A 26592-nucleotide genomic window follows, 5' to 3' on the forward strand; every position below is an offset into this window, starting at 1 on the left:
CCACAAGCTTGGCAAAACATCGGCTTAAGGTCTGAGTGCCGTAGAGACCACAAACTGGTATCCTTCCCACTGGCAATCGTTTTCAACAGGACTCTGAAGAAAATTCGACCAGTATGGGGACGGTGTTCAGGCGGCTTACGAGTTGGTTGTTCCCACCAAACTCAAGGGAAGAAGTTAACCTTGAAGGGCTTCTCTGTCGATGGAGTTTCAGGCAATTCGGACCTGCAGCAGGGCTTCACCAGTGGACCAGGAGTTGCAGTAGTCGTCTTCCTTCAGTTCTTTCGTTCCAGTGGTCGACTCTCTTTCAAAGTCCCAGAGGCCTGTTTTAAACAGTTTTACCCCATTCATTCCAGCCTGGCTGTCACTCACACAGCAGGGTGGCTGTCCTTGCCGGACAGCCAGCCGATCAATCACGCCAGAGTGCATTCAGGTCTCTTAGGAGACTAAGCAAACAGAGTTTCGGGCACCACCCTCGCATCCTATCCACCCCAGACACTCAGGCAATAGAGGAGGGCTTCAGCACTGAAGGCCGCCAAAGGCCAACAAACAAAGAGACCAAACCTGCTTTGGCGCGCAGAGTCAAACACAAGAAGGACCTTTTCTAAAGTAAACTGCGAAAAAAGTCAACCAGAGTCTGTTTTTTTTTTTTTTAATTTTTTTATTTATTTTGGTTGGTTAAAATTAGATAACCTTTCAAAACAAACATTTACATAAACAGATCAATAAATGTACAACTATATAATTTCTTTCTCATTATACATTGATTTGATTAATCAAAGACAGCAAAGAGTGAGACAAATTTACAAAATCCTCCACAGGAAGAGATATACTTGCATAGATGTAAATCAATATTACCTGCAGTAAAATTCAATTGATTAGTTTGCAAAATCTCGAAAAGCCATAAATAAAGCAATCCACAATAGGTAGCTGTTAGTTCTGTTTTTACAGATAGGTCTTTGGTGCCATATTGGAAAACATGGCTGACCCGATTTTTAGCTACCGGTGTTCGCGGTCGGGAAAAATCATGGTAGTTTGTTTAAAACCACTGCCACCAGCCATTGCAAGTAGAAAAGGGTAACATTGGACTGTTACATGAGTGTTTAGACTCAGGGGAAGCTAGGCAACCCCTCCAGCACTCTATAGGAAGATAGTGTGTGCTGGGTCTGTACATTTAAAAAGACTACTAAAGTCAATTTTACTTTACCTGCTCTGGGAGACAGTTGTCAGTCCCAGAGAAGGTATTTAAACCTTGGGGAGTCTGAAAGATACCCCTGTGGCACTGCACTGAAGGTGCTGTGTGACACACAGAAAATGATGATGCCTATGGAGTGGTTTTAAAACTCCATAACCAAAGAACACAAAAGTAAAACAGACATCAAAATACATGAAAGAGTGGGGAAAAAAGGTGCACACTCTTTCCAGGTAAAAATTAAAATCCTAGAAATCCAGCAAAGTTGCTGGGGGTCCAAAGGGTAAGGGAAATTAGCCCATTCTTGAGAATTCTCCCTAACACTCGTCCCCCACAGACTAAGTGACAGGAGGATTTAATCCACAAGCTCCTTACTCCAGTCGGTCAAACATCCTGGAGAGACCATCAGCATTTTGGTGGTGACACACTGACCTATATCAATGGTAAAATCAAACCCTTGCAGGTTGAGTGACTATCTTAGTAGTGTAGGGTTTTCCCCTTTCATACGCATCAACCATCTCAAGGGTTGGTGGTCAGTCTGAATCACAAAAGTAGATCCATACAAGTATGGTCTAAACTTCTTCAGTGACCGCACAATAGCAAAGCACTCACGCTCAATGGTTGCCCACCTTGTCTCCGGTTCCTAGAGCTTCCTGCTAATGAAGCAAATGGGGTGCTCCCTACCTTTCTCATCCAGCTGACTCAGAACTGCACCTATACCTGTATTTGAAACATCTGTCTGCACAATGAAGGTTTGGTTATAGTCAGAAGCTCTTAGGACTGGAGCTTCACAAAGGGCTCTCTTTAGACCTTCAAATGCTTGAGTGCACTCCTCATTCCACCTGACCTTTTTAGGGAATTTGGGAGAGGAGACCACATTCAAGGGAGAAGCTATGGTCCCATAGTGCTCTATGAAGTTCCTATAGTAATCAGTGAGGCCTAGGAAGGCTCTCGCCTGCGTTTGAGTAGTAGGGGTGGCTGAGTTTTGTACAGCTTGTACTTTGCTAGGCAATGGCCTGATTTCACCTCCTCCTACCTCATGTCCAAGGTAGACCTCTTTACTCTGACCAATTTGACACTTACTCGCCTTTATGGTCAGAAGTGCCTGCGCAAGAGCCTGAAAAACATATCGTAAGTGGTCAACATGTTCTTTCCAAGTAGGGTCATCCAGTGATGCCATGCAGAAGTCCTCCATCCGATTCAGAACCTGGTTAACCATCCTTTGGAATGTTGCAGGTGCATTATTTAGTCCAAAAGGCATTACCTTAAACTGGTAGAGGCCTGCTGGGGTTGAAAATGCAGTTTTCGCCTTGGCATGTCTGTCAGTGCTATTTGCCAATAGCCTGAAGTGAGATAGAATGTACTGAGGTACTTGACTGAACCAAGTTTGTCCACCAGTTCATCTGTCCTGGGTAAAGGGTAGGCATCAGTCTTGGTGACTGCATTAAGAACTCTATAGTCCACACAGAATCTCAACTCCTTGGATCCTGCCTTTGGCATTAGTACAACTAGACTAGACCATGGACTGGTAGAGGTCTCTATTACCCTGAGATCAATCATCTTGTTGACCTCCTTTATGTGGGTTCTTACATGATCTGACATCCTGTAACCTCTGCTTTTAACAGGTAAACATTCATCAGTGAGAATATGAATCTGGCCCCAAGGGGTCAAGCCTGGTGGTAGTGAAAACAGGGAGGCAAACTGATATAACAGAAACTTGCACTCCTCCTGTTGTTCAGGTGACAAATTAGAAGAGAGATTAACTCTTATCTTCCCATCTAACGGCTGTCCTGCGAGTAGGTCAGGTAGCGGTTCAATCTCCTCCTCCTCTTGAGCTGAAGCTAGAAGCAAAGCTACTACTTCTGGTCTTGAGACATAAGCTTTTAGACGGTTGGTGTGAAAGACTCTGGGAGCCTCCTAAGGGTTGCCAAAGTCCACCAGATAGTTGACCTCTCCAGGTTTGCCCACAACCTTGAAGTGTCCTATCCACTTGTCTTGTAAGGCCCTCTGCCTTATAGGTGCTGGTCTTGAGTAAACTCAAACATGTTGGCCTTCCGGTCATGCCAATGCTTCACCAGAGCCTGGCCTGCTTACACGTTATCTGATGCTTCTGCCATCATGTGTGACATTCTCCTCCGGAGACGTATCACATAGTCAGTGACTCTCACTTGCTTGGGGGAAGGAGCACTCTCCAACCCCTCCTTAATCACAGCCAAATGGCCTCTAACTGGATGGCCATAGAGAAGCTCAAAGGGACTAAATCCAACTCCCTCTTGAGGGACTTCTCTATGAGCAAATAGAAGGCATGGCAGTAGAAGGTCCCACTTTCTTCTAAGGGGTTCCTCTAAAGCACCTATCATGCTCTTCATTGTACGATTAAATCTCTCTACCAATCTGTCTGTGGGTGGTAGCCAGTTGAGAACTTGTAAGTTACTCCACAGTTTTTCCACATGGCCTGCATGTAGTGGGACATAAAATTGGATCCTCTGTCAGAGATAACTTCCTTAGGAAAACCTACCCTGGTGAAAATACCAAGTAGAGCCTTAGCAACAGCCTGAGCTGTAACAGTCCTCATAGGTATGGCTTCAGGATACCTAGCAGCATGGTCTACTACAACCAGGATAAACCTGTTTCCTGAAGATGTTGGAGGGTCTAAGGGACCAACAATGTCGATTCCTACCCTCTCAAAAGGAACTCTCACCACTGGGAGAGGCACCAAAGGTGCCACATTCTTGGCTCCACTCTTGCCAGAGGTTTGGCAAGTGTGACAGCTCCTACAGAACTTTTCTATATCCGACCCCAATTTAGGCCAGTAGAAATACAAAGAGAGCCTTTCCTTGTTCTTCTTGAAACTCAAGTTACCAGCCAAAGGTATCTCATGGGCTAACTGTAGGAACTGGAATCTGCTTTCTAGAGGCACTACAAGTCTTCTGTAGTCCCCTGGGATAGACTCATCCAGTTCACTGTAGAAGAGGCCATCTTCCCAGTACAACCTATGCTTCCCTGGCTCTTGCCCTTCCAGCTGTCATAGCTGCCTGTTGGCGAAGACCTTCAAGAGTAGGATACTCTTTGACCGCTGCTGAAGTCTGCCCTACAGGGTCCACCTTTTTCCAGTAATGGCTGCAGCTCAGGATGGTCTGCAGGATCCAGATCTCCAACAGGAGCATGGTCCTCTTCCAGCTCTGATTCCTCAGCAGCTGATTCAACCACACAAGGTTGTTCCACACACTCAGCCTCAGCTGGTGGAGGAGTCACAGGTGTGACTTTGGACAGTCCTCTCGGGGATGTCCTTGCTGGTAGCACAGGAGTGCTGGCTGTTTTCTTCTTGGAGGGTTTAGGTTTCCCCTTTTCCTCCTTTCTCTTAGAGATTGCAGTCAGTAAGTCCTGTGAACTGGGGGTTATAGTTTCCTCTATAATCTCCCCTTGAGAGCCCCTTAAGGTACTCTCTCTGGCCTTCCTAGTCTGCTCCCGTTTCCTTTTGCTGGGAAGCCTGGGGGTGCTTGATACAACTCCAAGAGTTTTTAAGTCATTCCCCAACAGGACTCTCCCAGGTACTTTACTCTGCACACTTACAGGTATCTTGACAGTCATGTCATTGCACTGGATGAGAGCTGGTAACTGTGGAAGCATTTTGACAGGGCCTCCAGCAAGCTTGGTGAGGTATTTGGGTGCCTTAGCAAAACCCTCTGCCGTGAAAAAAGATTCATCCACAACAGTAATGCTGGCCCCAGTGTCTCTGATGCCAGGGGTCTCCTGACCATTCACAAGAACCCTGTCTTTGTAATACTCTTTAGTATTGTCTGGAATGGAATTGTAGACATCTAAGTTCTGCTGTTCTCACAAACCCAAAGATACTAAAGAAACACTGGCTGAGACGTTCATGGGTTCCTCAGCTAGTAAGTGAAAGTTTCCACTTGCCATTGGTACTTCATCCTCTGGGGAGAAGGCTAAGGAGACAGTGTGGTCCCTGAAGGTGTACCCTTACATCTGGGATCCCCTTTCACATGGTCAGTTGACCCACAAACATAACATTTTCCAAATGTCTTTATGAATGGGGGTTTGTTCTGACCTCCTTCTGGTTTAGCACCAGGAGGTAAACTAGCCTGATTCGGTTTCCCTTGTGGCTTGGCCATGTTATGTTTGGGGCCCTCTTTTGGAGTGGAGGTATTGGAATTCTCTTTGTTATCTTTCTTGTGCTGCTTTCCCTCATCCTTCTTCCGAATTGCCCCAGAATCCTTGTGAGTAGCCCTGTTGGCAACCCTCAAGTCAGCAGCCCTTGCTAACTTCTTTGGATCAATTTCCTTAGAGTCAGCAAAGTGCTGTCTCAGCTCAGGAGAGCAGGCATCATAAATAGATTCCAACATAAACAGATGTCTCATACCTTCATAAGTGTTAACTTTGTAACCCTTAACCCACCCACCTACGTTTTGCAAACAGTCACAAACCCAGGTAGCCCAAGGGGTACCATCATGCGTTTTGAGGTTTCTAAACCTCTTAAGATACTGGGAAGGGGTCTTCCCAAACCTAGCTATCAAAGCTAGTTTTGAACATTCATTCTCCATCCTATCAACTTCTCCCATTCCATTATAACACCAGATGCAACAGGGGGTAGCCTAGAAAAGAGTCAATGAATCAACTGATTCCCTGTAATGTTCTGAATCCCATGGTTATATTCAAAAGTAGCCAGCCAATCCAAAATATCAAGCTTAACCTCATAGATACTTACTGCATCTTTGGGCATGCGAGGCCTATTAGGACTGGAAAACCTAGAAGACTCTGGGAGAGAACCATTCTCAAGAGACAACTTTTTCATTTCACGTGCATGATTCAACTCTATTTCTCTCAGTTTAAGTTCTTGATGCTTACTTTCAGTTTGTGCTTGGATTCTTTTAAATTCCAACTCAAGTCTAATTTTTTCTAGAGAGACAAATTCAGGATTTATGGCCTCATTACACGGATGGCGGTAAGGATTTACCGGTACCGGTAAAATACTGGTACCAGTAAATCCTTACCGCCTTACTACGAGGTCCCTTTGCGGGTTGGGGGATTTAACGCCTGCTTTTTGCAGGCATTAAAAACCAACCCGCAAAGGGACCCATGGAGCCAATTACGGTACCGCAAATTGCGGTACCGTGATTAGCGCCTTCCCCATTCCCATTATGCCGTATGGGGCAAAAATGGGAATGGGGAAGGGCAATGGTGGAAGGGGGAATTACCGCCCCGCCAACCTTGGAATGGAGCGGTAATTCCCCTTTCCGCCAAGGTGGTGCCGGTATTTTACCAGCATGAACCATGGCGCTAATAGCGCTATGGTTCTCCGCCATCCGTGTAATGTTAGTGTTGGACCTGATGGGGTCCCTGTGGTTAAAGGTTGAGGCCTATGAGCAGGTTGAGGTAAAACAGGGCCTACATTTTGAGACTCTTCTGCCTCATCTAACTCATCCATAACATTTGAGTTTGGCTCTGAAACATTATCATCCTCATCATCATCATCATTTTCCACATTTGCTGCAGGGGTAGGTGTTTCAGACCCACTCCTCAGACTTTGGTATTCCAACAACTTTTCTATAAATTCAACCTTTTTGGCTTTTACAGTGAGATTCCTACCTTTACACATTTCTCTCAATTGATCAACTGTTAAAGTGACTAGGGTCTCCTGTCTGTAGCTATCCATATCAGACATTATAAAACAATTGCTTCTCTAGTAGTGCTTGGCCTTGTGAAGGTTTTTTGAACAAAGGTAAGTGTAGCACTCTAAATGTAACAACTATACTTTATCCTCGCCGCTGCCACCAGTGTTAGGCAGAATCACATGCAGTACCCTTTGGGAACACTACACATTATTAAGACTACAAGTGTCAGTACAATTTCACCTTTGGTACAAGCCTGTACTACACAGTAATGTGGTAGAGGTGGCTGAGCAGCTAGACGTATCTCAAGAGTAGACTGAGCAGCACAAGAGGTTACACAAAGGACCAGCAATCACAGTGATTCAAACAAACACTTACTCAAGGTTTCTTGGTAAAAGAATATACATTTATTTACAGTCATTTGGAAAACATGTCACTTGCAAGAGCAGCTCAATATCGCACTCTAATACACTACAATATACAACCAATCAGTTTCTGAACAGGTTCAGCTCCCCTGAAGTTGGAGCAAAATGGCACTTCAGTTACTTTAAAAAGGGGTCAGAAGACAAGGTTATAAGAATCAAAAGCACAAATACTTTCAGACGTAGGGCAAATAGTTTCAGTTCACTACAACCAGCAATTCAATTCAATAGGCCTGGGCCAAAATCAATGGTTCAGAGTCTTGGATAGGATAGCATAGTTCTGGTAGTAAAACGTTAAGTCTTTGGGCCTCATTACGACCCAGGCGGTAAGTTACCGCCTGGGCCGTGACTTTACCACCATGGCGTAAACTACGTTTACGCCATGGTGGTTGGCGGACTTACCGCCCCATTCCGAGGTTGGCGGGGGCGGTAAGTCCCCAATCCCCATTTACCCTTCCCCATTCCCATTTTTGCCCCATAGGGCATAATGGGAGTGGGGAAGGCGTTAATTACGCCACCGTAAATTACGGTGGCGTAATTAACTCCATGGTCCCTTAGCGCCATGGATTTTAACACCTGCTAAAAGCAGGTGTTAAAAGCGCCATGGCGCTAAGGGACCTCGTAATTGGCGGTAAGGGGTCGGCGCAGCTAACGCTGGCGTAAACCCCTTACCACCAGGGTCGTAATGAGGCCCTTTGTCACGTTTTTTTAGAAGTGGTTGGTCAGACGAAAAGTTACATGTTGGTTTAGGGGAGGACAAGCCTTCGGAGTTGGGAAAGTTTCACAAACTTTCACCGCGGCAGAAAGGATTTCCTGACCGCGTTTGCACAGTACCTTTAAAATGAAGAAGAGCTGTAGCTGAGGCAGTTGTTCCTGGCAGTTCCTGCATATCTTGCTGTTCCTGAGCTTCAGTCGTGGGGACAAGAATAAGGACGTTGGGAGGTTCCTGCACTGCCCTGGGAAGAGGCCACAGGCTTGGCAAAACGTCGGTTTAAGGTGCGAGTGCCTTAAAGACCACAAACTGGTATCCTTCTCACTGGCTATCCGGTTTTCAACAGCACTCTGAAGAAAATTTGACCAGTATGGGGACGGTGTCCAGGCGGCTTACGAGTTGGTTGTTCCCACCAAACTCAAGGGAAGAAGTTAACCTTGAAGGGCTTCTCTGTCGATGGAGTTACATGCAATTCGGACCTGCAGCACGGCTTCACCGGTGGACCCGGAGTTGCAGCAGTCGTCGTCCTTCAGTTCGTCTTCGGTTCTTTCGTTCCAGTGGTCGACTCTCTTTCCAAGTCCCAGAGGCCTGCTTTTAAACAGTTTTACCCCCATTAATTCCAGCCTGGCTGTCACTCACACAGCCGGGTGGCCGTCCTTGCCAGACAGCCAGCCAACCAATCACGCCAGAGTGCATTCTGGTCTCCTAGGAGACTAAGCACAGGGAGTTTCTGGGACCTCCCTCACATCCTGTCCACCCCAGACACTCAGGCGCCAGAGGAGGGCTTCAACACTGAAGCCCGCCAAAGGCTAACGAATAAAGGGACCAAACCTGGTTTGGCACGCAGAGTTAAACACAAGAAGGACCTTTTCTAAAAGAAACAGCGAAAAAAGTCGACCAGAGTCTGTTTTTACAGACAGGTCTTGGGCGCCATATTGGAAAACATGGCTGACCCAATTTTTGGCTACCGGTGTTCGCGGTCGGGACAAATCATGGTAGTTTGTTTAAAACCACTGCCACCAGCCATTTAAAGTAGGAAAAGGTAACATTTTACTGTTACATGAGTTTTTTGTCTCGGGGGAAGCTAGGCAACCCCTCCAGCACTCTATAGAAAGATAGTGTGTGCTGGGTCAGTAAATTTAAAGAGACTAGTGAAGTCAATTTAACTTTACATGCTCTGGGAGACGGTAGTCAGTCCCAGAGAAGGTATTTAAACCTTGGGGAGTCTGAAAGACACCCCTGTGCCACTGCACTGGAGGTGCTGTGTGACATACAGAAAAAGGATCTGTCTTGCACACAGAAGAGACCTGGTCGTGCATTGATAGAGAGGCAGAGAGAATAACACCCAAATTCCTAACCTTTGTCACCGGCACTGGCAGAGAGCCCAAAGAAGAGGGCCAGAAAGAGGACACCCAGAGTGAAGGATCAGGGGGAGTGGCATCAACCACCAACACCTCTGTCTTGTCACCATTCAGCTTCAACCAGTTCTGGCTCATCCATTCACCTACAGCGGCCAGGCACTGGTGGAAGCACAACCACACCTCAGTAACAAGGACCCACTGCTGAAGGATAAGGCCTGGTGTTCATTAATTCAAAAGGCTATGATGGATAAAGTATTGAGCTATAACATCTCACTATCACTCTGCCATCAGATTTAAATCATGGGGCTGCTAATAACAAATCTGGTTCACAGGTGGAAATTAAATTCTCGCCCATCACAGAAGTGGAATTGACAAAGGTTATTAGGCAGCTAAAGACTAACAGCTGCAAGGGGACCCCTGTTCCTCCATGATTATTAAAGAGTGCACGTCATTGCTAATTCTTGCACTCACTAGATATGTGAATGCCTCGTTTGCGAACAATCTTGTACACGAAGAGCTAAAGAAAGTTTGGGTAACCCCCCTTCTTTAAAAAAAAAAACAGATCTTTGCCCACATATACCAACAAATTACAGACCGATTACTAATACCCCCTTCCTCTGGAAGATTCTTTATGGGGTGGCCTATAATCAAATCACAGCACACAAACAGTCATCAGATTTTGAATAAGTATCAATCAGGATTTAGGCAGTTTCATGGCACGGAGACGGCCCTCCTAGATCTAAAATTGAAATTGTTGGAAGCCATGGATATCGGCCAGATCTCACTCCTTATGATTCTTCACCTTTCTGTGGCTTTTCATTTGGTGGGTCATATTGACCAATAGGCTAAAAGATGTTGCTTCTTTTTCTGATCAAGCTGCTCAATGGATTGCCTCTTTTTTTAACGGAAGGCAGGGCAGGTTAGCTAGCGGGGAAGCCAAGGCCGACCCAGTACTACTGGCCTACGGGTGTCCCAGGGCACTTGCATCTCCCCTTGTCTGTACAATATCTGCATGGTTCCCTTCTTTGACATGCTAGAACAAAAAAGATAAACACATTCGCCAATTATGCGGATGATACACAATGGGCCTCATTACGAGTTTGGCGGTAGCCTTGCCAGTAAAATTGACATGGCTGCCTCCAAACTCGTAATGAGGCCCCGTGTGTGGACATTCCTTTGTGGGTGCTTGGGACTACACTGTACTTAAGAACCAACCTGCATCACCTCTTGAGAAGCTAGGCCTTGATTGCTCGTCCATTGCTACCAACAATAGAGAATCTTGGCTGAGGTCCTCTGTGCCTCTCCTCTACCATATAGAGAGCCGGAGTACAGACACACCCCTCCAGTCCTTTACAGGCAATTACCGGGGTGTTACAGCCATGGCGGACCCGGTAATTGCCCATTTCCGGGCGACGGAAAATATTCTTCCCCATTCCCATTTGAGCCCCATAGAACTCAGTGGGAATGGGAAAGCCGGATACACCGGCACCATTCGTGAATGGTGCCGGTGCATCTGACATGCTCTACTCGCGGGTGCCGGTCCGCCCGCCAGGTCAGCCATGGCGGGCGAAAAAAGGCACCCGCGAGCAGAACTCGTAGTTTGCTGGTATCGTAACAACCGTACCGGCAAGCTTACTAGTACCATTGTTACTGTACCGGCAAACTTGTAATGAGGCCCATTGTAGAAAATGTCATAATGCGTAATGTACATTTCTCTTAGTTCTACAAGTACATTCTAAAAGCATAAAGATACCATTTGCTTGGATTGAAATCAACTAAATAATAATTTCTTTTAAAATCACTTCTAAACAAGAAGCTTGGTATGTCCTAAGAAGCGTAAAAATGCCAATGTCAAAGAAGTAGAAGAGAGGGGAAGAAGCGATCACATAAAAGAACTGATTCTACAAAAGCACGCTTATAAACAAATGTCCCTCGAAAATCACTCCTTAGCATCAAAAGAGCAGGACACAGTACAAGCAAATGTTTCAGTGCCTCAACCTCCGGGAAGCCACAGAAACGACAAAAGGGGGGGAGCTGGGGTGGGTGTGCCCAGTTATCTCTTGAGTGCAACATCGCCTTGGTATGTAAGAGATTGAAACATTCGCTCTAAAAGGTGGAGTCTTCTGTTGGTGTTTGGGAATACCATAAGGTATGTGGGGAGAGCACCCTTCTCCTGAGTAAATGTTTATCATCTTCATAAAGGTTGTATCTACACAATTCTTCACATCACAATCTTAATGCAGTCAGATTCCCAGAACCGCTACTTAAAGATCTGTTGGATTGTCAGCAGTGCCCGCAATGTCGATCAGTATAGAACTCCTTTTCACCATCCACCCTGGGAGAAGGTCGCTTCTGTTGTCTCCATGGTTTGCACAAAGGTCCTCAAACCGTGAATAGCTCTGAGGGGGAGACAACACTTCCCTTAATAGGCAGAGCACGCCCCAAAGTACTCTGGCTCGAAGAGACAGTCGCCTCAATTCTAAACGTATTGTATAAACAAGGACTCAATTTAGCAAACATAACTCGTTCCTGCAGATTGTCCCTGCACTATTCCTAAATCATCAACATTGAAGGACAGAAGGGTTTCCAGCCCGTAGATGATTTTAGGGATGATTTTACCGTTGTAATATTTAATAGTGGGCAAAAGTGAAAATCTGCTGTATTTATAATTAAAAACCTTCATTCTTGGGATTACTTTTTTTAACTTGTTTGGATTGCACTCATTAAGGTAGTTTTGCACCCATTAGCAGTAAGTGGAATACCCAGATAAATTAAGGGTTGAACGACCTTCAAAGGTGTACCACCCTCCTCAACTCCTTTGAAGCCAATTATCTGCCTAACAGGCAATAGTCGCATGATTTTGGTGTTATTTTTGTTTATTCTGATGCCATTCGTTTTGGCGTAGTGGTAAAGTCGTGCCAAGAGCCTCTGGAGTGCTATGGGAGTATGAGCCAAAAGAACCACACCGTCCGGATATGCCAGCCTAAAAAGGCACACATTATCTTGCCGTGGTGATGCCAACGAGGTAAATTCTAGATGATGGCCCAAATCTGAAATATAAATATTGACTATAAAGGGCACCAGAACGCAGCCTTGTGTAAGACCACAATGCACGGGGGATCTTATCCGATAAACTTCCTGAGGTCCAGCCGTACCCTTATCCTAGTATCAGAGTGCAGGTGGACAGGTATGCTAAGGAGCCCCACCGGGAAGGCCCCAGGAGGACAATTTTTCCCACTAAATATAGAAATGTATTGTGTCAAATGCGGATGTAAAATCTACAAAACCCACGTACACAGGCGCCTTTGAGGTGTTCGACTGTTCAACCAGATTAATGATGAACCTGTTTAGCGAGGTACCAATGTCCTTACTTAAATCTGGACTGGAATGTGTTCAAGTGAGCAGTTTTGATTGCCCAGGATTCAACTTACCTCAGTATTAGGCCAGCAAACATTTTGCTATCTGAATTGAGTAGTGTGATTGGCCTATAATTACAGGGATCTAGCTTCCAAATATCTGGTGTATTTCTATTGACATTTTGGAGCACATCTCCATATCCTTTACTTATGCTTTGTTATGAGTAAATATGCAAGTTCAGTGCCCCCAGTGTCCTGAACGTGTATACAAGCACAAGCTGCGAAACCCCGTGGTGAGGCATTAGGGTTTTGAACGGGACGCAGTAGTCACAAGTCTTCGTGTACGTTAAGGTTTTTTGACGATGACGTAGCTGTCGAGTGTTTTTAGCTTGCATGATATTTTTTTAAGAGCTAGAATAACAGTATTATAAAGTCGAGTGTTTCGGTTGCATGTAGCAGAGCAGAACATTGTCCTTTTTTATAAACACTCTTTCCTTTTTATTATTTTTCTTTAGGGTTATAGGGAGATAACATTTCTTTTATGGTAAAGATTGTGCTTTTATTAACATAAGCAAGAGCGCGGCCATGATGCAGGTGCAGAGCCTAAGACGTTAGAAGGTCCAATTAGAGGGTATGATGTGCAATGCTTTCGTGACATATTTGCTCTCCCTAATTATTGCTCACTACCTCATTGGTTGGGCTCGGTGAGAGGTTGCAACCCTGGTTAGTAAAAATATTATGGTCCAATTAACAGACTTATTATTTTTTGTACCAGTTGTAGCTTTGAAAGGGGCCAATCAATGGGAATACAAGGCCCTCCGAATGATCTCATGTTTCGGGGAGGTACCTTTTGTAATGACGAGAGGGAAACCACCAGTACCAATGTTTTATACATAGTATTATTTAGGGGAATGATAATCAACAGAGGATAGTTCAGGGAAAACGTGCTTGCCTTGGAAGCAAGATGACACAGAGCAACACTGGTTCGATCCCCGGGTCCCACGCTTAGAAACCTCTGGATATTAAGCATGTTATAAATAAACAATTACAAAAACAAATTACAACAGCCAATTAGATTACTGGAAATGTGAATTCATGTAGCATTTACAGATTATGTGAATATTGTGGTTCATACCTTTCAAACTGTAGCTCAGCCGGAAAAATAAAGCCGTTTTCCTTAAATTACAATTTGTGCACTGTATTTTGTATGTTATTTTCTACATTATTTTGGGACGCTCCATCTTTACATGTGTATCTTCGATGTTGCTGTCATATACTCTACTTACGCTATAGTATGTGTATCTTCCAGGCTGATGCCATATTCTCTACTTATGCTATGGTGTATATCTTCAACGTTACTGCCATATCCTCTACTTAAGCTATGGTATTTGTATCTTCCATGTTGGTGCCATATCCTCTACTTACGCTATGGTATGTTTATCTTCCATGCTGTTGCCATATCCTCTACTTATGCTATGGTATGTGCATCTTCCATGTTGCTGCCATATTCTCTACTTTTGCTATGGTGTATATCTTCCACGTTACTGCCATATCCTCTACTTATGCTATTGTATTTGTATCTTCCATGTTGGTGCCATATCCTCTACTTATGCTATGGTGTGTATCATTCATGCTGCTGCCAAGCAACACCTAACAGCCCAAACTAAAAAAAATACCCTAATTGTGGAATGCTAATGATGCCCTTGAAAAGGAATGTGTTCATTATTCTGTATCCAGCATGGATGAGGGTGGCCAGGGGACTTCCAGAGAGTTGCTTTTGATTGCTGCGAGTTCAGCCTCTCAAGCTACGGGTTATGTCGGTAGTGAAGAGGCAACGGGAAGAGAGATCGTTGGTTTGGGTGGAAGGACAATTCTTAAAACATGACTTTGTACTCATTGCATATGGATAATGTGCTTTAAAATGCACACTTTTATCCCCAGCCAGACTCTCGTTTGAGGGGCTGGGATTGCTGGTTACTCTCCTTTACTCAGTGCAACAGGGGGCATCCCTGGGCATGAGGGGAGGACAAAGAGTGGAGAAAGGGAAAAAGGGGGCAGAGTGCACGCAGGGCAGGAGACAAGCTGCCGCAGAAGCAAAGAACAACGTGTGCAGAGAGGCATACATATATCACAGCAGCTATTTACCTTCTGCAGCCTGTGCTCCTGACTTTCTGCACAACACGACGACACAGCAATAGTGTAATCAGGTCTGGAGAAAAAAAATATTAATGTACGATTAAATAATCTCCAAGAATGGACATGACAACCAGAGAAAATATATTTAAAAAATGTGCAAAGAGGGAGCTGCCTCGCCCCCTCCCTCCACATGCACACATGAGCTAATCGGGCTCCAGCCCCCCTCTCTCCCCGAAATGTGAGCTGAGGGGCGGGGCTTCCGTGCTGAGCCATTAACAGTTCAAAGGATAAGGAACATGGTCCTGGGCGCATTTTGTTTCTTCCGTGGCAAATCTAAAATCTGCTTGGCTGAGATGATCAAGTGCTGTCCGGTTCCTTGACTCACAGCCCCCCTGGGACACAGAGGATGCATCCCTGGCTCTGCAGCCAATGCCCTAATGGACTCGACAACAAGTTTCTTTTGTCATCAGCAGCAGAGCCTTTCTTATGCATGATGATGAATTTACAAACTGAAAGGCCACCAGTCACCTTGCAAACCTTTGACAATTAAAGCGAGCAACACAATAGAGCACCCTTGTAAATGTGTTCATACCCATAATGTCCAATAGCTTCATATGCTAAAAAGTAAAGTTTGCTTTGATGTCCTTAGTTGAATCTTCTTAAAACCATACATAAAACGCTGGAGGTTTGTGACGAGTCTCAAAACCTAAGTGAGTTTATTACACAACTTATTTTATTGTGCGTCTTAAAGAGCTGAAAATAAAGTGGGTAAATAAATACGTTGCATCTTATAGTTTTCCATTCAGGATGTGGAAAATAAAAGGTACACAGATATTATTTTGGCTCAACATGCTGCTAGAAGGATTTACATGTTGTCATGATGCTTTACTATGCAATTTGTGTATTTTGCAAGAAAACTCAATAGGACAGTATTATTGCAGGCCTTGATACCCAAAACTTAAATATTTGTTCCAGGTAAAGCATGGAGAAGGTGGCTGTGCCTAAATTACAGAGTGGGTTAAAATCCCTGGTTCGCTGTTTAGCGTTAAGTGTGTGATCCTGGGAAAATATTGTAATCTCACACTGAGTTCAACTGCAAAAATTGGAGTGCTAATAAGTGATTGCGATTACACCCTTACAATAGCTTCAACTCTACCTCCGGAAATACCTTCCTACTCGAGCTCTTCACTCCTCTACCTCCAACTCCCTCAGGGTCAGTCGCTTCTCCAAGCAACAAGTTGGTGGTAGATCTCTTTCTTTGGCTGGGGCCTTACTCTGGAACAGCCTCCCTGACTCACTGAAACTCGAAAACCATCTTCGGTTCTGGAAGCACCTCAGACCTTCCTCTTTGCCTCTGCCTTCTAACTTCCTCTTTCCTGCTGGTATCTGTCTGTTCCTGGCTACCCTCTGTATTCAGGCCCAGATCCCTGCCCACCCATCTGCATACACTCACTGCCTCTTCATAACCCTTGCACTTGGGTCTGTATCTGCAACCCTACAGTCCCTCTACCTGCACTTATCAGATGCCTGCTGTCTGCACCTAATTCAGGCACTTGCCACCTGCTAGGCGCACTACCTGTTATTTTTTGACATATTCAGCACTTTCCACTCCTCCCGTGCCCCTTGCACTTTCCCCCTTCCCTCTCCCCCACGCTTGCATGTTCTCAATGTCACTGGGCCTAGTAAGCTCGTTTTTTTGTCCTCCCTTGTACCCCTCTCTTGCCTCGCTGCGCCCTGAAACACTTGTGTATGGGCGCAATATTAATAAACTATCATATCATAGAACCATTCTAATAAGTGTAGGGACAAAATGGTGTATCCTGGTGCTCCTCTGCTAGTGGCTCCAATCACTTGATTTGACAGGCAGACATAGGGCCTCATTTCGGGTCTGGCGTTAACCATGCCAGTGATACCGGTGGGTTGCCACCAGACCCACAATAATTACCGGCACCTGACTTCACAGTAACACCGGGATATTACTACCCCGGCGGCCGGGAAGTCAGGCGCCGGTTATTATGGTAATCCCCACTCTCCCATAGAGTCCCACAGGACTCTATGGATAGAGTGGGGACCACGGAAGCACCAGCACCCTTAATAACGGTGCTGGTGCTTCCGTTACGGTCTGCTTACCGTGGTTGCTGTGCCCTGCAGGGTCAGACCTGCTGGGCACAGCGACTCCGGCAAGCAGACCTGTAGTGTGCCGGTCCGGAAACACTGTTGTTTCCGACCAGCACACTTATAATGAGGCCTATAGTCTCACCGACTAGTCAGTGCACCAGAGATTCCAGTATAGCGGACTAACTGTGGTTAAACCAACATTACATTTTCTCCCCCGTTGCTCCCTGACACTGAAGCTGCTTGCGCCGTCCAGAGTACTGCCCCACACTCTGCTATGTCCTGTTATGCTATAATATTGATTCTTTCATTGCGCAGTATCTGCCATTATTACACTTTCTAGGAGCTTCGGGATCTGCAAAAAATAGGGTAGGGGGCAGCAGAGGGATCAGGCCAAGATTGCTTTAGGGTAGGGGCTAATGCGGCAGCAGAGGGATCAGGCCAAGATTGCTTTAGGGTGGGGGGCTAATGCAGCAGCAGAGGGATCAGGCCAAGATTGCTTTAGGGTAGGGGGTAATGCAGCAGCATAGGTATCAGGCCAAGATTGCTTCAGGGTAGGCGGGTAAATGCAGCCGCAGAGGGATCAGGCCAAGATTGCTTTAGGGTAGGGGGCTAATGCAGCCGCAGAGGGATCAGGCCAAGATTGCTTTAGGGTAGGGGGCTAATGCAGCAGCAGAGGGATCAGGCCAAGATTGCTTTAGGGTAGGGGCTAATGCGGCAGCAGAGGGATCAGGCCAAGATTGCTTTAGGGTGGGGGGCTAATGCAGCAGCAGAGGGATCAGGCCAAGATTGCTTTAGGGTAGGGGGCTAATGCAGCAGCAGAGGGATCAGGCCACGATTGCTTTAGGGTAGGGGGGTAAATGCAGCAGCAGAGGGATCAGGCCACGATTGCTTTGTTACAGCATTCATCTGTGCAGATCTTAAAAGATATGGCTCTGTACGGTGAACGTTTTAGATATTTTGTTAGCTGTGTGGAGCAGTGGTTATGTGCATTTCAGGTAGCTATGGTACTTGTTTGTGTGATTGACAGAAAATTGAAGCATTTTGCTTCTTGTTTTTGCCATTGAGTCACCAGAGAGCCACAGACCAAAGGAGGGATGGAGCAAAGGTCCAACTCGCAAAGGAGACACGACTAGAGGAGAGTTCACCAGAGCAGCCAAGTACCAGAGGGGCGACTGAACAGAGAAGTTCACTTTTACCTTAGTTTTACTTCATTCTATTTTTAATTTTGGCTGTAAGCGGAAACTATTGAACTGGAGTACAATTAGGAGGGAGATGACTTGTGAATTGTGAGGAGGGACTCACAGCTCAAGGGTATTTTATTATTTACCAGCCCACTGACTGCCCATGGCCATGCCAATTCTTATGGCCAATCCCACCCACTACCTACCCCTCCAAAACACATCCTCATCTCTTTGAGCTAGATTTATCAAGCATTAACATCAACCATTAGCATTCCAAGGTTATTTCTAAGCAGTCTGATGAGAGTTAATGGCTTAATTGCAGTTGTAAATGGCTTTGGGTTTAATAAAAAAAAAGCCTCAACCAAGTCTGCCTTCAGCCACTCGATTTAGATCGGTTCCATGCACTGAACCCCTTTTAAAAACACGCAATCACAAAGCCAACAGTTTTGGGTTGAGGTATTAGAAAGGCATTTGCCAGTTAGTGCCATCATATGCCTAGGTAATCACTGCGTTGTCATGTTATCGCAAGGTGATACCATAATACCAGTGCCTATCCCATACTTGCACAAAAGCCCAAGCTGTCGGCTTTGCCAGTGCTTGTTTATTATTCCAGGCAATGTCTAGTCTAGCCACTAAGCAACAAGAGACATTGTAGACGGAAAACCAAAGGTCACACCACATCTAGCACAATCCTCCCACTTCCTCCTTTTCGGATGCAGAGTTTTTTGATTTTGAGGCACTTGTATAGCGCGCGCACAAACCCAATCGTATACCGGCGCAGAAGAAACAGTTTTTCCTCCGAGTACATTCACCAGTCACATAGTACCAATAGACAACAGTTAACCGAGCTTTTATTTAAAAAGGTATGTTTTTAGCTCCCTACGAAATGCTAGCAAGGAGTCCACTTTCCATATTTCCAGTGGGAGACTGTTCCACAATCTCTGCCCGAAGGCTGAGAAGCTACAGTCTCTCCTGGAGATGCATCGTGTCTTAGGGACAAAGAGCAGGTATTTATCCTCTGATCTCAAGGACCTGGTATGTCCATAGAGGACCAGCTTTTCCCTCCGATATCGTGATGCAAGGCCTTTGAGGCACTTGAAAACAAGACACCCCATCTTGAACTTTATCCGGTCCTCCACTGTTAGCTAATGCAGTCAGCAAAATCAACTCACTTCAAACTAAAATTGAAGCTAAAAAAGCCAGCCTATTGACCTCTGCCAAAATGAACTCTCCAAACAATGTGCAACCCAACCAGTTCCCCAAATCTGCCACCCACACGACTCCAAACACTCCCTTCACATTTTCACCGGTCACCGCTCTCGAGGTTGAATCTATCGTTAAAAGCCTCAAACCTTCCAGGTGCCAAGGGGATACTTGCCCATTCACCATCATAAAAGAAGGTGCTAAAAATGTGCTCCCTTTATTACCACCTTTATAAATGCATCCTTTGCCCCAGCCTCTGTCCCAAAAAACCTTAAAGATGTGTGGGTCATGCCGCTCTTAAAAAAGCCTAACCTTGACCCTGACATTGCTACCAACTTCAGACCCATTACTACCGTGCCCTTCCTCCTCAAAATTCTAGATAAGGCTGCTTATATCCAGATCCAGAACCACCTAGAATCAAACAACTTACTAGGCCTCAGTCAATTGGGTTTCAGACCAAGACACAGGACAGAAACTGCCCTTTTGGATGTGAAAATCCAAATGGATGAGGCTAGGCACATTGGTAAACCTGCACTACTCTTCTTATTGGACTTAGCTGCGTTCGACCTAGTCGACCACAATATCGTAACTAAACAACTCACCACTGCAGCCACGTTCTCTAGTCAAGCCGCTGCCTGGGTCAAGTCTTTCTTGGCTGACAGATCCATGAGGGTCTTTTCCCCTGACCTATCACAGTCCCTCAAGGTTCTTGCATATCACCCACCCTATATAATATATACACAAAGCTTCTATTCGACCTTCTGGATGAGTCAGGCCTATCATACACCAACTATGCTGAAGATACACAAATACTCATCACCTTATCAGGCATTTGCCAAACCGACTCTACTCTCCTCAATGAAATCTACAGCAAAATACAGGGTTGGATGGCCAATCAAGGCCTATGTCTCAACGACGACAAAACCGAGATTCTCCTCATTGGTTCCAATCTCAAACTCAGCAAACTAGGCCCCAGTTACACCTCATTCACTATTGATGGCAACATCATCAAAGTAGATAAAATAGCTAAGACCGTAGGCTTCCATCTAGATTCTGCCTTAAACCTCCAAAGACAAATCAATGCCAGTGCCTCCTCCACGGCATGAACTTCAAAACTAATAAACACATGTCGACCTTATCTGAACACCAACAGTTGTCTTACCCTCGCTCAAGCCCTCATAATGTCTAAATTGGACTATTGCAATACCCTCTACCTAGGCACCAGCAAAATAATCTGCACAAACTAAAAGTACTGCATAATAATGCTCTTAGGGCAGCCCTTAACATTCCCCGTTCCAGCCACATTACTCAAACTAGCGTCAATGCCAACTGGCTCCCAATCAAAGACAGGATCACCTTTAGAACACTCATGATCACTCACAAGTGTTAATAATTTAGCTCCAAAATACCTCATGAACAAAATATCTAGGAAAGAGTCCTCTAGGCCCATGAGATCCTTGTACGCCCACTGCCTAAACGTCCCGTCCTTTAAACTCAACAAAGCAGGAAGATCCAGCTCCCCGGTCTTAGCAGCCAAATCATGGAACAAGCTCCCACTATCACTAAGATCTGATCCTGTGTTCCTCTCATTCCGGAACAAAATCAAATGCTGGTTATTCTCACCTTCCAACTAATACCCATACCACTTTCCAGTGATGTCCAGACCCCTGTTATACTCTCGACTATGCTCACTGGCCACCGGTCCTCATCCTAGGCCATACAGCCTGCCAATCCTCCACACATGCTCTAATGTTTAATTCTTGTCTTGGCTGTATATCTCTGCATATATTTGTACATATTTGTAAATGACTAGTACTGACCTAATGCTAATTGTATTATAACCACTTGTATCATAATGTAACTTACCTTGTAACCATGTACTCTTTAGAAAAGCACCTAGATACCTTTGGGCTTGGTGCGCTATACAAGCAAATAAAACAAACAAACGATGTAAGGCAGAGGTCGGGGTGCATTTTGCCACTCCAAACACCAGACTCACAGCTGCATTCTATGCTCTTTGAAGATGATGTATTTGTGTGGCAGGGCCTCCGGCGAGCAGGCTGTTATAATAATCCAATTCAGAATTTACCAGGGCCCCTACCACCAGAGCCCCTACCACCAGAGCCCCGTCCCTCTCCGGTACAAATTGGAGAGTCTGTCGTAGCAGCCGTAAATTGTGGAATACTGCTTGAAATGTTGACGAGACTTGCCCCTCACAGCCCATGTCGCTCTGCCAGATACAGCCCATATTTTTCACCTTTGACACATGCTTCAGGCCTGATCCCAAGAAAGATTGAGGGGGGTGGGACTGTTATTTGCCCCAGTTGATGTTTAGGTCCAGACAGGATCACTTCGGTCTTGCCTGGGTTGAGCTGCAGCCAATTTGACGCCATTCATACCCTTATGTCTTCTAGACACTGGTCAATGTTGATGAGGGAACGTTATCAAGCCTAAATTACAAATGTGTGTTGTCAGCAAAGGAGTGAAAACTATTATGTTTCAGTAAGATGTCCATCAGTAGACGAAGATACAAACTGAACAAAAGTGGCGAGAGGGCTGAGCCCTGAGGCACTCAGCAAAGTTGCGCGAGTTTGTCAGATAGAAAAACTCCCATATGTACTTGTTGTTTACGCTCCCTCTGGAAGGAGGCAAGCCATTTGAGGGCACTTTTTGAGACGTTCCCCACGGTTTCCAGGCGTTCTAATAGAACGCCATGTTCAACCATGTGAAATGCTGCAGAAAGTTCGAGCATTACGAGCAGGGATAACTTACTGTCATGCGCAGCTCGCAGCAGAACATCCCATACCGCGGTTAGTGCTGTTTCAATCCCAAATTTAGGCCGAAAACTTGATTGAAGGGGGTCCAATAGGCCCGCTCTATCAATGTAATCCTGTAATTGAATTGTAGCCACTTTTTCCAATTTTTTTCCAGCCCATGGATGGCCTGCTATGGGATGATAACTCTGCAGAGTGTCATGATACAGATGTGACTTTTCAAAAGGTGAGAGACAACCGAAGGTTTTAGTTCTGCTGGCACAATCCCCTGGGTGAAAGATGTGTTAATAAAGTTGGTCGCAAAAGGAGTCAAGTCTGAGGCCATATGTTTTGCCGCACACGCTGGCAAGGGAAAATGTGTATTATTGGTAGGCTTCAGTGCCACAAGAAGAGGAAGGACCAATTCTTCAGACACTGGCTTAAAAGCAAAGCGCAGCGTCGTATTGTTCTCCCCTCCTAACAATTCCTCACTATCCAAAGGGTTCAAAGATGGTAGTCTCTCTTGTGGTCAATGAGACCTAATATTTTCTTGAATGGTTTTTATTTTATCCATAAAGAAAACATTGAGAACATTAGCCATGTTAACAGAATGTTGTTTCATAGGAGGCATTGTGTTAGGATTTACAAAATTAGCTATTACTTGAAAGAGTTCTAGGGAATGATTGGCAGCTGTTTCAATCTTTCCTGCTAAGAAGGAAGATTTTGCCTAAATCTAGATTTTGACCGGCATGGTCAGAAGATTTAGAGACATACCATTTTCTCGCCAGTCTTGTATATGTTGCTTTCCGTTCAAGCAACTGGTCTGTATAGCAAGCTTTAGATATTTCCTTTGGGGTATTTATCTTTAAGGGTGCGCACTTGGTGCAGGTGTCATTCATTAGTGCGACCCCCTGCCTAAACAGAGAATCACAGTAAGAGGCAAAGTCACACGGACCCATCACCTCTCTTATTTCAGTGCCGGATATCTTGTCAAGATCTTTCCTTTTACGTGTCAAATTCCCATTGATAGTCCTAGAGACATTACCAGTCTCTTTAGCTGCGTTTAAGGAAAAAAGTACCACTAGTTCCTTTTTTCCAATTCCACCACTGTTCTGAATACAGCACTTTTAACACGAATAAACAACTTTCTTGGCACAGGATGCAGCGCTGACTCTACTTGAACTTGCCTCCTCAAATGCACACAGTTTTTATTTGAAGGAGGTGTGGTTTTGCAATCTAATGTAAGCTTTGTATAGAATTTAAAGGCATTATGACGTGCTTCAGGAGGGACAGGGCTGACAGGCGGGTGCTGGTCAGAAGCACCCGAGTCCTGAGTGATGATCTTCTTCAATGGGTTTGGGGATATGTTATGGAACTTGGAGAACCCTAGGTCTGATCCCTTGAAGTGCTTTGTGGAAACCTTAGCATTCATGCCAAACCTTCTGATTTAGGCAGGAGACTCCTGATTTTTAATTGAAAAATCAGGCTATTTTTTACTGTCTCCCACCTAAAATAATGATAACCCCAATACAATCCGATGGGAAAAATACATTTTCCTGATTGCTGTGGTGCAGTCTCCCTCTCAGGCTCCCGAATGTTGGCACGTCTGCCTTAGTTACACAAAGCATTTCATTATTAGCACCTGCATTCATATGCACACGTTTTTAGGCAATTGAAATCGTGATGTGGGGTTGGTTCATGCCAGGAGAGTGATTGGAAGGGTAGGGGGAACAGGAGACAGCTCATTCTCACAGCTGTCATTTAGTGGGTGCTTTCAGACTTAAAGGAGAGAGTTAACTGCTTGTAACATTGAAGCTGCACTAGAATAGTCTCATTACAATGAGTAAAGAAGTTAGATGCCCCCACACAAGTAAGTTTGCCACTCTCCACCGTCTCTGAAGTTAGCGCCTCTCCCAACATTTGAAGGGTTAGCCCCGCCTAAATTTTAGATTAGGTGCACCGCTGAATCTGCGCACTTGCATTTTGTTAGACAGAGAGGTGAGGGAAGCCTTTTCTCCCGGAACTGGCAGTGTGAAGTTTTACTGTGTGCAGAAAAACATACTTGAACAAACGCAGCAAAAATTTAAAGCTGCTACATTCAAGAAAGATGTAAGGTTATACCTTCGTGTGCTGCTTCTGTGTTTCTTTATGTAAATTTCCGTAACAAAGAACTTCCCTTTGTTTTCCATCACCACCTTCATCGTGCGCCTCATTGATTTCCAGTCTGATCCTTTTTCCACAGTGAAAAATGCTTGCGACAGCATCCTGAATTCCTGTTGGGTCCTCATCTGAACGCAACGCCTTCGCGCTTCCCTTCCGTTTCCCTAATGACGCCTTTTTACTTCCATTAGATAAAAGGACCTTCTCCTTCCCGGCCCTCGCGACCATATCCGGATCATGTGCCCCCGCCGACGTCATCTCAATCCTCGGAAATGCCCACCACAGAAGAGCTCTGTGATCGCCCGTCACACTGACACTCGTACACACCTTGTGTACGTACGAAGCTGCCTCCTAAAGGCTCCTGTACACGCCCTGTGTACTCCTATGAGATCCTGTACACACCCTGTGTACCTTCCGAAGCCGTACGCGCCTTGCGCACGTTAATACGAACGGATACACGCCCTGTGTACTCTAACCGACACCCATACACAGAAGTGTTTTATGTGTTCCAAACGAGTCCTCGTACACCCCTTGTGCACAGTCCTAAACTTAACCTTTTTCCCTCTGGGTGCCCCGCTTACAGGTTCTCAGAACCCCAACCCTTCAGTCATCGCCCCTTCGCTCACCTGGGGCCCCCTAAGGAGGGGGGCTGGCGGGTGCTCCTCTCCCTGGTACTCAGATCCGTGCGTCCGATGCTGCGTATCGCTCGCCACTGGTCGCAAAGGCTGCTTCCAAATCGTATCGGCAGCGTAGCGTACAATAGGTGCCCACAGCCGGCAACCCCTTCTGTGACTCCCGATTCCGTAAGCGGTGGGTTGCTGCCGCGCACGCTGACTCTTAAGAGACAGCACACCTCTTCAACAAGTCTCTATTTGAGCCGCCGCTGCCTGCCACTGCCCTCGATGTCAAACATCCTCGTCGCCATTGTAAGGTTATAAGTTTGACAAAATCAGAGTCCAAACTTCGTATCTTCTGTAGCACTGTATTTAATGTTTTAGTGCTAATTAGTATGATATTACATGAGTTTGTGTCGTAGTTTAGTACGGAGCAAAGAACACCCACCAGCCCCCTCATCAGAGCTCACTCTCACTCTCCCCCAACCACCTTCTCTGGAACTCTCCTTCTCAACATTCCATTACCTCACATTCCTAGAGTCATGACATCATCCATATGATTACAGTAGATAAAGTAATGCACACTTCTCAGATCCCTACAAAAGACTTCCCTCGCCTCTCTGCATATTGAGCTGTAAAGGGTGGGGGCAGAGCCTCCAAGTTTGTCCCTCCTATTTTCTTAAGCGCCCCCTCCCATCACCATTTAACCCCCCCTCCCCCCTTTCCTCTCCTCCTTGCCCCCAATTAATCGCAGAGACAGGAGTCCGGCTTAACAGAAGGTGCGCGAAGGAAATGCAGAGACAGGCCCCCATTCCCCTAAAAAGCCCCTTTCTTTTCACATCACTCGAGCGTGGGAAGGCGCCAGTCACTCACCCGCAGTGAAAGGCTTCATAGTTTGCGCAGCATTTGCCGCCTGCGAAGTGAATGAGCAAGAGACAGGGAGTCAGGGCTGCAGAGCCGCTAACAGACATGCGCAGTGCGGAGACAGCGACCCGAGGAGCATGCGCAGAAAAGAGTTACAGCAAGCAGCATGCTCGATGCAGAGATACTGACCTCATGAGCACGTGCATGAGGGAGATACGGGAAATAGCATGCTGACTGCACAACTGGAGCAGGGGAGCATGCGCACAAAGGACACCCCGGCAGCAGCATGCGCAGTGCAGAGAGAAAGTGAGGCAGAAAGGACAACCAGGAAGTAGCATGCGCATGCGCAGCAATGAAATAGGGGAAATAACCTGCTTAATACGGAGAAAGGGATCAGAAGAGCATGCGCAGAAAGGAGATACTGGAGGCAGCACGTGCAGGTCGGAGATAGAATTAACAGAGCGTGCGCACAAAGGACAGATACGGGAAGCCGCGCGCTCAGGGTAGAGAAACGGCCCAAGACAGCATGCTTAGAAAGGGATGCTGGAAAGAGCATGCTCAGAACGTGTAAACTAAAAAAGCATGGGTACATAGTGAATAATGGAAAGAACATTACCTCGACGTCCCTCTTCCTCATCCCAGAACTTATCTCTGGGGACCTGCCTCCATTCCAGGAACCCCTATTCACTTTCTTTTCTTCAGAGGTATAATACCCATGGAAGTGGGAGACTGCCGATTTTTCAGTGAAAAATATTACTATTTTTCGCGTTCTCCCGCCTAAAATAATTCTAGCCCCAATGCATTCCTATGTGGAAATGCGTGTCTTCCTATTTCTTGAATGAAATATCCCTCCTGTGTTCTCCAATTTTTACACCGCTTTAGGGCTCTCAAGT

General features: G+C 45.7%; 1 protein-coding gene across 3 annotated transcripts in view; it reads right to left on the bottom strand.

Annotated features, from left to right (window-relative positions):
• LOC138582156 (zinc finger protein 268-like) overlaps positions 1-25832 on the bottom strand; it is a 373736-nt gene extending 347904 nt beyond the window's left edge. For 2 of the 3 annotated variants that reach the window (XM_069653187.1, XM_069653186.1), the window contains exons 1-2: positions 25709-25819; positions 14816-14879 (exon numbers count right to left, since the gene is read on the bottom strand). In XM_069653187.1, the coding sequence (XP_069509288.1) occupies positions 14816-14879; positions 25709-25727 (83 nt within the window). In that variant the 5' untranslated portion in view covers positions 25728-25819. Of the gene's footprint in view, positions 1-14815; positions 14880-25708 lie in introns of all 3 variants that reach the window. The other variant, XR_011304960.1, reaches the window with a different exon arrangement.
• Between the last annotated feature and the right edge of the window lie 760 nt (positions 25833-26592).

The sequence above is a fragment of the Ambystoma mexicanum genome, chromosome 3q (genome assembly GCF_040938575.1).
Source record: "Ambystoma mexicanum isolate Mex_15411 chromosome 3q, UKY_AmexF1_1, whole genome shotgun sequence".
NCBI classification, from domain to species: Eukaryota; Metazoa; Chordata; class Amphibia; order Caudata; family Ambystomatidae; genus Ambystoma; species Ambystoma mexicanum.